Source organism: Chrysemys picta, chromosome 14, assembly GCF_011386835.1.
Source record: "Chrysemys picta bellii isolate R12L10 chromosome 14, ASM1138683v2, whole genome shotgun sequence".
NCBI lineage: Eukaryota > Metazoa > Chordata > Testudines > Emydidae > Chrysemys > Chrysemys picta.
This window is the reverse complement of record NC_088804.1, coordinates 40674170-40686190: the sequence shown is the minus strand read 5'-3', so window position 1 is coordinate 40686190 and position 12021 is coordinate 40674170. Positions and strand designations below refer to the sequence as shown.

General features: G+C 56.7%; 1 protein-coding gene across 2 annotated transcripts; it reads left to right on the top strand.

Moving 5' to 3' along the window:
* Nucleotides 1-2715: 2715 nt before the first annotated feature.
* CIDEC (cell death inducing DFFA like effector c) lies at nt 2716-7086 on the top strand. 2 transcript variants are annotated; one of them, XM_005292332.4, is made up of 6 exons: nt 2716-2797; nt 4477-4552; nt 4893-5034; nt 5118-5267; nt 6005-6189; nt 6537-7086. In XM_005292332.4, the coding sequence occupies exons 2-6, from the start codon at nt 4500-4502 to the stop codon at nt 6703-6705; spliced, it is 699 nt and encodes a 232-aa protein (XP_005292389.1). In that variant the 5' UTR covers nt 2716-2797; nt 4477-4499; the 3' UTR covers nt 6706-7086. The 2 variants fall into 2 exon arrangements, with proteins under 2 accessions (XP_005292389.1, XP_042708274.1); XM_042852340.2 differs by lacking the exon at nt 2716-2797 and adding an exon at nt 4089-4132 and having other exon boundaries at nt 6537-6856.
* The last annotated feature ends 4935 nt before the right edge of the window (nt 7087-12021 follow it).

The following is a 12021-nucleotide window of genomic DNA, read 5'->3' as shown; positions in this document are numbered from 1 at the left end:
TCCTTTGAGCCTTCAGTCTCCCGCCCATAGCTCCCTTTGATCCTAGCCTGCCTGGCAGCTCAGCCTGAGTCTCAAAACCTTCCACTCCCCAGGATCTCCTTCCCTTCTGTCCTCACACAAGCCTTCCCCACTCCCTGCCAGCCCCTGCTGTAGCAATTGAAACCTCTGGGAGCTGTTTTGCAAAGAGGTGAATGGGCCAAAAGCACTAACCGCTAGGCCCTCTGACCACTCTTTGCCTCGCCGTGGTCTTGACAAAGCCGTCTATTATTTCCCTCTCTTCAGAGGTTGATTTACAGTTGCCCGTAATAGCTGCTGATTGCTTAAGCATCTCCTCCCCTTCTTACCGCTGACAGCTGAGACGGAAGGAGGGAGCTTCTCTCTCCCCACGGCAGCCTCCGAGCTCCGCTGCAGAGCTTTTCTCCTCTACGGAAATAGCCACAGGCACAAAGCAGGAGCATTAGCGAAAATCCCCTTCAACACTCACGTGTCTACAGCCGCCAAGACCTAGGCTGAGGGCACCGTGGGCAGGGAATGACTTTAGCCACCAGGCGCCCGACTGGCACCAGGGCCCACTAGGTTCAAGAGGCCGCGGTGGAGGGTTGTTGGCAATGGCGTGGTGATGGGTGCTCAAGGGGAATCAGGCGCTGCCCTGCTGAGAGTCCTTAGCCCTTACAATGCTCAGGCGGACGTAGCCCTCTTTTAGCAAGGGGGGAAAAGAGACAGAGAGGGGATCGCCCGGCTCCTCAAAGGTACTTCAGCTCCTAACGTCCCCTGATTTCAAGGAGCCTAAATACCTCTGAGGAGCGGGGCCGATAGCTAGGCAATGGCAAAGTGGGGCCTGTGACTTTGGAGCTGCCAGGCCTCACCTCAGCCAGCTTCCAAGTCAGGGCAGCTGTCTGCTCCGAGCACCTCTCCCAGGTCTGGTTTGCTGCCCGGGCCAAACCCCCACGACCCAAACCCACCGCCGGAGCCTTTTGCCCTGGGCGTGGCTGCCCCAAGGGTTCCCTCCAGCCGGCCCAAGCCCTGTGGAACCCAGAATAGCTGCTGCGCTCTGCACAGCGGCAGCACATGCTGGTCGCTAGCGTCTGCCCTGTGTGGAGGTGAAACTCCAGCCTCACATGCTGCAGCCAAGCGCTCTTCCCCACCCCGGCCAATCCCCATGCTGCAGTCTGTCCCAGCCCGTGTAACTGTGTGCTGTGTGCACAAAGGCCTGTGAGCTCTGAGACCCTCTCCAGAGACAGACTTTGGAAGAAAGAGCGACAGGGAACGAATAAAGATGTCATCAAGAGCGCCGGCGCTTATCCGCTCGCGGAAAGAACAGCAATGCATCGACTGCGCGGGGCGGGGGCTGGCTCACCAGCAGGGAAAAGATCCAGCAAGACTACATGGGGAGAGGCCCAGCGTGGGTGCTCTGGGAGGGCAGGGTCATGCCGGGCGCAGCCGGAGCACGCAGCATCAGATGTGAGACACCCACTTGCCAGTGCTGTTCAGCACGCCTAGGACAGTCCGTGCAGCTGTGAGCGAGAGGAGGGAGCAGCTGGCAAGCTTCCCCTGACCCAGCCTGCCCTAAATTCCCAGGCGAGCCCTATGTTGAGATGGAGTGATGGGTGCATGTACAGCTCAGGAATTTCTATGACAGGGATGGTGCAATTCTCCCCAAAGGAAGCCTTGTAAACCCAGGGAATTCAGCCATGGTGCAATTTCAAAGTGATCTGAACCTGTTAAGGTCTGAGACACACGAACCACCTCAGCTCTGCCTGTCATTGACTCCTCAGAGAGAGAAAACTCCCTGCAATATTGTTCCCTGGCTAGATGTGAGTACGATTTTTTCTAGGATTAATAATTGTTCCGTCCCCGTTACTGTTCAGACCCAAAGGTTCCTCTTGCACCAGAAAACTGAACGGCCCTGCAGGGACACCACGAGGAGAAAATGAAAAATCCGCAAAGGGGTCTGGAAGAATTCGTTTAATCTAATGGGGTTTCCCACCCACCCGCGAGCCTCAATCCTAATCATACGGCTCTGGCCTGATGTCATTATTGACCAGCCCCCGCCGAGGAAGAACAGCTCGGTTATAAGAATAATAGGAGACAATGACCAGTAGTCTGTCTTCTCACCTAGCCCCCTACACTAGATCCCACTGAGCTTTCACTACGGGGCAAGTCTGAAGAGGCTGCGTCGTTCTGCTACTGAGATGATAAGGGGCAAAGTAAAAGATCTGATGCCCTCTGGCCCTGCTGGTGGAGAGCTGGTGCTAGGCATAAGCAGACTAAGCTATTCTGAGCAGCTCAAGGGGCCCCCTATTAATTATTAGTATGTGTTGTATGTGGGTGGGGCCCCCAAAATGTTCCTGCTTACTTAGGACCCCAGTGGGCTAGCACCGGCCCTGGGTGCAGCCCACCAAGGCCCCTCCCCAGGCGACAGAACGGGGCGCTCAGCCCGGGGACTGAGGTGCCCTGGGAATGGTCAGGCGCAGGGCAGCATGCGGACGAGGCACTGAGACAATGGCACTCAGTGCCCGTGGGGGTGCAGGCGGCGGGCAGAGGGGCACAGGGATTTCTCGCTCAGAGGAAATTCCATCATGGGCCCCGCTCCTGGAAATGCCCTGGCTCCCAGGAGCCTGCAAGGCAGACGCTGCAGGTCCGCCCCCCTGCCTGTCCAGCCTCTCTGCGTGGGGATTGGCTAACGAGGCAGGGGGTGAGGGAGGAGTTTGGTCGTGGTCAGGATATAAACTGAGCCAGAGGCACTGGAAGTGAAGCTGCAGAGATTTCCTGGCTGGGTACCAAGTGTCTGCTCCAGGTAAGGCGCCTGTTTCTGCTCTGGGTGTCTACCTCTAGCTAGATGGCTGATGTGGGGGAGAAAGGGGTGCTTTGAAGGTGGGGGGCTCTCCAAACACCCCAGGGGGGAAGAGGTGCTTTGCCCCTTTGCTGGGGCTATTACTGATGTCTGCTCCTATAGCACTAATGAGCAGCTGGCTAGCTCTAATCTCTCTGGGGGAGAGAGGGCAGAGTGGAGGGCCCTGGCTTGCGGGGCTGAGCCCCTGACAGCCTTTCCCTAGTCCTGAGGGAGGCACAGTTCTAAGGGGCAGCAGGGCTGATCCCCTGAAGATGGGGGTGAGGCAGAGATTTGAGGGTGAATCCAGGCAGCTGGAGGTGGCTGCAAAAGGTGAGATCATGGATTGGGTGGGAGGGGAGGAAGGCAGGTAGTTGCTAGAGGGGTGCTGGCTGCTCCCCATCCAGCCCCTCCATAGCACTAAACTGCTGAGAAGCCCCAGTCCTGGCTAATGTGCCTGGCCCATATTTGGGAGGGCTGTGGTGGTCCCTGGTAAGGAATGGGAGAGGGTCCCCACCAGACCCCCTGTCTTGCCAGTGGCCCATACTGGGAGGGGGGGGGGAAAGGATTCCTTCTCTTAGCTGTGTGTTCCTGCCTCCCCAATCCAAGGCATGGGAGGTGGGTTCCTTGGTGGTGTCCTCACTTGAAGGGCTGGGGTGTTTGGGGGGGGGGGGGGGATGGTCTCGGCTGCTGGGGGGACTTGGAGATTCTTTGTGGCCATGAGTACAGGGGTCTGCACTAAGGCAGCATGGCCTTGAGTGGGGGTGGCACTTCCTGGGGGTCCCTCCTGCTCCCTGGAAGAGATGGCAGCCTGTGGTGTCTGGGGAGGGGGTGGCCTGGGGCAAAGGGCAGCCCCTGCTTCCCCCCCCCAGCTGAGTGCAAGTGTGAATGCTGGGGGGCAGTGTGAATGCGGGGCCCAGGGCAGCCCTGCAGCAGGTGCTGGGAGCCAGTGGGGTGAACATGCTGCCGGGGGAGGCTGGAGTGTGAATAAAAGCAGCCCTGCCCGTGAGGCATGAGGGGAGGCAGTGTGAGCTGGGAGTGACCTGAGGACCTTGGCTCCCTGTGCTGCTGAGTGGTTTTCCCACGTGCTGCCTTGTGCAACAGCTGAGCTGGCAAACAGACTGTGTCCTGGGAGCAGCCTGTCCCCAGCCCTTCCCTGGCCAAAGGGCACGGCTCAGCCCAGCACTCGAAGCCGGCAGCACGGGGCAATCCCTGCATTGGGGCACTTGTGGGTCAGGGTGTGATGAGTACCCTATGCTGAGTCCTCTCTGGAGACTGGCTATGGGACAGCCACAGCACAAGGTTGTGGGGGGGCCTGAGGCTGGCCTTGGGAAGGGGTGGTGGGGTCTGTGCTGTTGGGGGAGTGAGGCAATCTGGAGGGGTGATGCTGATTGGGGGGGCAGGTCAGTGAAGGATTAAAGGCCCTTTCACTTTGGGTGTCTCTAGCCTAGATGGGATAGCTGGTGACTGAGTTGTGGTGGATGTGAAGATGCCCAGTGTGGTGCCCAAGGGGCAGTGGCTGAACAGGTTCCTGGCAGTGCCAGGCCAGTGCCTGGGGGCTGATGGCTGGGGGCGGGGGCTTGCTGGAAGAGGCAGAGGGGGTGGTGGGAGCCATGGCCTCTGTACTGAGCAACTCCTCTCTGCAGACCAGACTGTGCTGATCACCAAGATGGACTATGCCAAGAAGTCGCTAGGCCTGCTGTCCCCAAGCTCCCTCTCCAGGTAAGTGTCAATGGGCTGAGACCCTCCCCGCAGGGTGAGCCCTAGGTGGGACAGCTGGCTGCAAGCCTGGGCCCTTGCTGTAGGGCTGGGGTGCAGAGAGGGGAGAAGCAGGTCCCCTGCCTGATTACAGCCTGAGCTTACTGGCCCCATGCTGTCACTCAGTGATCCCTATGCCACGGGGGGATGCTGCTAGCCTAGCCAGGGGTAGGGAGTCCTTAACTGGCTCTTCTTACCCAGCTTTGAGTGGGTGGCTGATCTCACTTGCAGGGCATGGTGGCCCCTGCCTAGCTGGGGAGGGCTGGTGGGGCAGATCCCTGCCTGACCCCTCCCTCTGTCCCAGGTGTGTTTCTGTCAGTGCCTCCATGACCCAGCAGCTGCTGTCCAGTCCTGTCCCCAGGGCCCGGCCCTATCGCATCTGCAACTGGGACCGTAGCATCCGCAAGGGCATCGTGGCAGAGAGCCTGAGGGACCTGCTTGACAAGGTGAGCGTGGGGGAGCTGGTCCTGGGAGTGGCCTGTCCCGCCTGCCTCTCTGGCCTCTCCTCACCTGCGGCCTTGCCTTCCAGGTCCGCGCCACGCTGCTGATGGTGGGTGCCATCTCGCTGGTCCTGGATGAGGATGGCACCAGTGTGGAGACGGAGGAGTTCTTCCAGACGCTGGAGGAGGGCACCGTGTTCATGGTACTAGGCAGTGGGCAGACATGGCGTGCAGCCAAGGTGAGCAATGGGACCCTGGCATGATCTCTTCTCCCTGTCCCCTCAGATCTAGGGAGCTGGAGTCTTGAGATCACTTCCCCCATGCTGGACCAGGGCTCTTGGGATGGAGCCAGGCCTGGGCTATCCCAGTCCACTGATCTGCAGTGCCTTGTATGAGGAGAGGATCTAGTCCTGTCTGCCAGGCATTGGGACCCTCCCACGTCCCTGTGGCAGGGACCTGATCTCCTGGGGTGCCCAGAGATGCTCTAGTCAGTGCTAGGCTGAACAGTGCACCCCACAGGATAACCCAGGGGTATGGGTGCTAAGAAGGGCCCCAGTGATGTCATTTAATCAGTGAGATGGAACTGAGCCCCCCATGGGCACAGATCCCAGGGGGCTCTGCTCTTCCCTTCACTGAGACAACTGGGGGAGGTAGGTAATGGGAGGTGGGGGGGGGCAGTCTGGGCAAGACTATGGGGCAGGAGCAGCCTAAGCCTCTCTAGGAAGGGCCCAGGTACAGCCTTCCCACCCTGCCAGATGGGTACTATGCAGCCAAATGCTCCCTGCTTGTCCCTACAGCTCCACATTGGCCTGGCCCCTGCATGGGGAGCACTGGCAGGTGGCCTCTGGCTCACTGCTAGCCCTGTGCAGGTCCATGAGGCCAGAGTGGGACTGTCCAATAGGGAGTTCCTGTTGGGGGAGCTCCTACAGGAGAGGCGGTGGCTGCTGCTCCCTGACCCTGGGCTGGTCTCTTGCAGATGGCAGGGTACCAGCTGTCTCTCTCCCGCAAGCCCCGCCGGAGGATTGATGTGGCCTGTGTGACTTTTGACCTGTACAAGACCAACCCCCAGGACTTGGGCTGCTTGAATGTCAAGGCCACGCTCTACGGCACGTACAGCATGTCCTATGACCTGCGGTGCTACGGGGCAAAGAGGCTCATGAAGTGAGTACTGGGGAGGGAGAGATCCCTGCCACCTGTGCTGGGAAGGTCAGATCCACACTGCCAACCTGAGTCCAAGGGCTGGGCTGCCCAGATCTCAGCCCCCTCCACCAAGCTGGCATGTCCACGGACCCTGCCTCCATTCTGGGAGCTACTGGGTCTAGGGGGTAGATGTTACACAAAGGGATTAAACCCTGGTGACTCCAATTCAGCTGCCCTTGTGCTGGAGGGTGGAGCAGGGTGTTCTCTGGGCTGGACTCCAGGCAGGTGCTGGCCTCTTGTACAGCTCACTACACCTATCCTGCCACTCGGCTCCTCTTCTGACCCTAACGGCTCTCCCCTTACCCCAGGGAAGCCCTGCGCTGGACCCTCTTCACCATGCAGGCCACAGGCCATGTGCTGCTCGGCACCTCCTGCTACATGCACCAGCTGCTGGATGCTACAGAGGAACAGAAAGAAGAGGAGGCCTCATCTCTGCAGCGCCTCCAGCCCCTTCCTTGCAGGAAGATGCTTCAGTGAGGCCTCTGCCCTTGCGAGCGCCTGGACTCTACCGTGACCTCTCCCATTGCTGCATCCGCCCAGGAGCGTGAGGTGGAGAGTGGGAGTGTCAGCACTACACTGGCTAGGAGGGCCCCAGCTCCCCAGGGCAGGCTCCCTGGGGCTCTCACGTTCCTTGTGCACATTGCCTTCGGCCTAGGCTGAAGGCCAGGCAGAATCAGCTCTGCTTCAGCTCAAGCCAGCCCGCAGCTGGTGACTTGTCTGGAGTAGCTTCCTGCCACACCCTGAGCTGGCCTCACTCTCACCCGGCTCGTTGCTGCCCCATGGCACTCTCTCAGCCTTGGCACGGTCTGTGACTCCCTGTAAATATATTTATTCACATTAAAGATGGTCTATAAAAGCCTTCGGACTCCTGCTTGTTCATACACCCCACACACACCTCTGGGGTGTCTGCGGCCTCCTGCTCCTTCACCTATCCCACCACTCTGCAGGGGTTGTGCTCCCTAGGGTCTCCCCTCAGCCAGACCTAAAATGCCCTCCCGGGCTTAGGGATGCGCTGGAGCAGGCAGGTGGAGACCTGGGGCTTGTTCAGCCATTCCCCTAGTTTCCTCCTCTCAAAGGGGATTAAGCTCTGAGGTGACAAGGGCTGCCTCTTGCCTGCACAGCAGCACCTGGCTTCAGCAGTGCCCAGCTGGGATGGGGCACTCCACTGCAAACTGCCCAGCGGTGCATGAATCCAGGAGCTGCAGTCTGCAACCTGAGCCAGCTCTGCAGGCCATGCAGCAGGGGAGGGACCAGCCCCAGGGGCCTGTCTCATGGAAGGTGAGGGCAGGGATTTTAAAGGATGTGGGGAAGGTGTGATGGGCAGAAGCTGGTGCCTGGATCACTTGGGGTAACCCTCTAATAGCACTCAGCAGCTTTAACCTAGCCCTATGCCCTTGCTCTACAAGTCTTCCTAGCACTAGGGGCAGGTCTTCACTATGGGGTGGGGGGAGGGTGTCAATTTAAGACAGATCAAATTCAGCTACACTATTTGTGTAGCTGAATTTGACCTATCAGAGCCAACTTACCCTGCTGTGAGGACAGCGGCAAAATCTACCTCCGCGGCTCCCCATCAACGGTGCTTACTCCCACCTCCACTGGTGGAGTAAGAGCGTCGATTTGGGGAGCGATTGTCACGTCCTGACGATGCAATAATTCAATCCCGGAGAGATCTATTTCTACCCACTGATTCAGGGGGGTAGTGTAGACCCAGCACTAGGTGTGACAGGCACCTCACAGCTCTGAGGCAGTAGCTAAGCCATGTCTATCTGGGTTGGCAATGGCAGAAGCCAGTTGTGGGTTGTCTCTCTAGTGTGGTGGCCTGCAGTGCCCCAGTGGGGTGGGTCACCTGAAGAACAAATGACTCTAGTGATAACACTGGAGGCTCAAACACTAAGATGCCTCAGTTGCTCTTCTGCAGGGTGTTGCTACAGGGTTGAATTATGGCTTGGGCTGAAGCCTCCATGAGGAATGTGGAGGTGACCAACAGAGCTCTGCCTCTAGTAGGACTCTGAACTGTGTCCCCATGGGTGAGGGGCACTTCTAGTGGGAGTGGATCTAGAGTGGCTTAAAACACTTCTTTCTGCTGCATTGCTGTACTAGGCAGCATCAAGGGGTAGTTGGCTGCTTCCAGAGCTTCAAGTCCCCAGAGGTTACCCTAACTCTGGGATAACTGTTCTACTCAACCTTAATTCCACTGGCTTATGGGCTGGGGAGAGCCTGAAAATTCCATCATGAACAAATGCCAGGAGAACATTAGCAGGGGTCACTTCTGATGACTTGATTATAGGAAGACTCCCTCTCTTCTTTGTCTCTCCTCCCCACCACCTTTTCAACTCCACCATGACTTATGGCTGGAGTTGTGGGTGCCTTATCCTACTCAGGAAAGGCACAAAGTAGCCACAGCCTAGAGGTCTAGTAAACAGGCTTGCGGCTCTCTTGTTTTGCCAAATTGGGGTAGAAACCTGCCTATTACTCATTGTATATGCAAAGGCTGGTCTCTCTCACTCCCCCATAATCAGAGTAGATTTGATGCAAGGGGGGGCAGCTTTCAAAAACATTCCAGCTTGATAATCCTTTGCTATTGTCCTAGGTGAAAGTTTGTCAGAGAATGGTCCTCACCCATTGTTCTAGGGAAGCCATCTCTCCCCTCCACTTCCCCCTAACCACAGAGGAGGACACTGAGCACCAACGTGCCATGGACAAGGACAGGAACTACCCTTTCCAAAAAGCTTCCCCCAGTGGGGCAGCTGCAGTCCTATTGCCAAGGGGCTGGGGCAGCCATTTTAGAAGAAAACTTTCAATGCATTATCCGAGCACACAGGATCCCCTTCCTCAGTGCTTGCAGCAGGGGAGAAATTAGTGGGCTAGGGGCTTCTCTGAAGAACAGGGGGAGGGAGCAAGAACCGACCACTAATTCAAACATGGCAGATGGAGTCTACACAAGATTTCAGTGAGTTTTAACCTGAAATGAAGCTGGGTGCTGAGATCACTAGGACACAATGTCTTGCAGCATCTTAAATCTCTTGAAAGGGTCCTTTTAATTTAAACCAATTAACAGATTTACCTACACAATCTCATTCTGGATGTTTTATGTTAGGGGAAGATACTCTGTATGGCTCATACAACAGCCTGAATCCCTGCTTCACGTGGGAAACTAAATAGTTAACAAAAGTAAGTCAGGAAAGGGACTTATGTCCTCCATTCATTCCCCTCTAGTATTGCCAGCCCACCCTGGCTGTCAAGCCAACTAGAGAATTATCCCATAGTCCAGGACAGGTGGGTTGGTAGCAGTAGCTGCCCCTTGAAGGCCCCTAGGGCATTCCTTGGGCCATGTGTGTGGCAAGAACCATGGAGTTTCAGGCTGGAAGATGTGGCTGAAAGCCTGCCCATGGGGGAGCAATCACACGTGGAGCTGAGCGATCACCTAAGGGATAAACCAGTCCCTGAGAGCACTTGTAGTGGAAGTGCCCAGGGCCATGCTCATCCCCTCTAGGAGCAAAAGTACCATCCTAGTACTGAGCTGACCCCTCCCCAGCGAGCTAACACATCAGACAACTTGCAGCAGACTTCTCACAGTCAGGCTGGAGAAGAAAAACAACCCAGAGTACAGGATCTGTGAGGAAATCTGCTCATTAAGAGAGGTTTTTTTTTTAAAACCAGCTTTAAATTTGGATGCTGCCCATTCTTCTGTCTGCTCTACTCATGAATCCTAATTATTCACTCCGTGCTATTCAACCCTGATGCCAAGTGTCTGGATTCCAGGCATAATTGGCAATTCTGTCACTGAGCCAGGCAGAATGGGGCCTTTCTAGCCCGTCTGTAGCTATGTTGGCAAGAGGAAGGGGAGCGAGAGGGGAATAAATTGGCAGGTTACTCAGAGCAGCAGCAAATAGTTAATTACCTGTGTGTCATGTTCATAACTCTGGTCCCAACCCCCCAAGGTGGTGGCTAACTGGGGAGCCCTTTGCACATTTGGGCCTGTTGTTGCATTTTAAACTCCACAGGCCAGACTCTCCGCCATCTCCCTAGGGGCTAGCCCCACTGCTCCGGCCAACAGCAGAAGGCTGGCTGGTGCTGGCAGCCTGGCTGGTGCTGGCAGCCTGGCCCACGGTCTGTCTGACACCACTTTCCAAGTGTGTGAGAGAGAGAGACAGTAAATTGCTGCTCAATAGGAAAATACTTATGCAGTCTCCATCCTGCATCACATGGGCCCCACCCTCTCCTCAGTCACATGCCTCCTGTTAGAACTGTTTGCATGGGGTAGCACAGAGGGGTCGCAATCAGGACTCCATAATGCTAGGCGCTGTACAGCCTTAGTCCTCCCAGCGGCAAATTCCTTCTACTTACAAAAGATCAAGGGTGGGTTTTGCTGTTTAAACTCGTGCCATTCATCTCCTGCAGCGTCTCTGTTTGACTGTAAGCTTGGGCACAGGGACTGAGGGGCTATGTGATTTGTCTAGCGCCAGGCACCTTAGTTTCACAAGCCAATGCAATGGATCCTCCCCCACGACTGGCTTGGGGACATTACTCTACTCCTCGCGTACAGTGCTGCACTGAGAGCGACAGGAACGGCTCCTTTTTAATGTCAGCCACTGCTGCCTGAGGAGAGGAAGAGATTTGTCCTACCTTTGCTCTCCCCTCCCCAGGGGCCTCAGCCAGGCCTGGAACTGGCCTGCAGCAACCAGAGAGAAGGGGCATGGTGCTCTGGCACTAATGCCCAGGGCTCGGTTCTCTGCAGGTGGACGTGAACAGAGGCAATGCTGTGATGCCCGGATGGACTGGCACAAGCCAGAGCCTGGGGCTTTTCCTCACACCCCCTGGGCACGACTCCCTGGGGCTGAGAGGGTGGTGCGCACAGCCAGACCCCTTGGGCCCTCTACAAATAGCTGGCCAAGAGGGGGCACTTGAGAGAGCACTATAGCCACCTCCTCCAGCGTGGAGCAGCCGGTCAGCTCTTTCTGTCCATCTGCCTAGAGCAACGTGATTGTTTCTGGCTGCCCATTGCAATAAAGTTCACGCAGTCGCTTGTTGGTGCTTAGCGGGCTAGCGCTAGAAATGCCCATCAATCAAGTTTTATCTCATCCTCTCTGCCTGCACCTGCTTAGTAGCACCCTGGCTGCAGCATCGGGGAGAGGACTTTATAACTAGGCTGGTCAAGCCCCGGGGAATAAATAAATCACAGTTCCCGACCCAGGCTAATCAAGGCCCAAAGCAGCGACCCGGCCTTCTGCCGAGACAGCCCCAGCCAGGTGCTTGGGATAGAATTAAAATGGAAATCAAACCCCGAGAGTTCAGGTGCCGAGCCGAGCCGAGGGGAGGAAGCCAGATACAGACCGTGCAAGCTGCCCCTCAAGCCGAATTGCAGGGGATGAAGCACCACTCCAGGACGAGCACAATCAGTTCTGGCAGCTCAGACAACAGGGACTGATTGCCCCCGAGCCCAACGTCTCTGGGGCAATGAGCCAAGCCGGCTTTGCACCTGAGGATCTTGTTTCCTGTGTACTGCACCTTTCAATTGCTAAAATCCCGGCTGGCTGCAGCCTACCGGCAGCTGCAGCATGTAACTATTACAGAGGGGGGGCAGCTACCTGGTGGGACTTCACTTTTGCTCTTTCCTGGTGGGTGTCGCTCAGACTGAAAGGACACGGCTGCTCCTTGCGAACACCACATCGCCCATGCCAAGCCTTCGGCAAAGCATGAGTCAGGCCCCAAAAGCTTTTTTTTTTTAAAAAAAAAGCATTTTGGATTCTTTTCCTTTTCTTTCTGGCTTCTGAGCCTTCAGGGTGCCTGGGG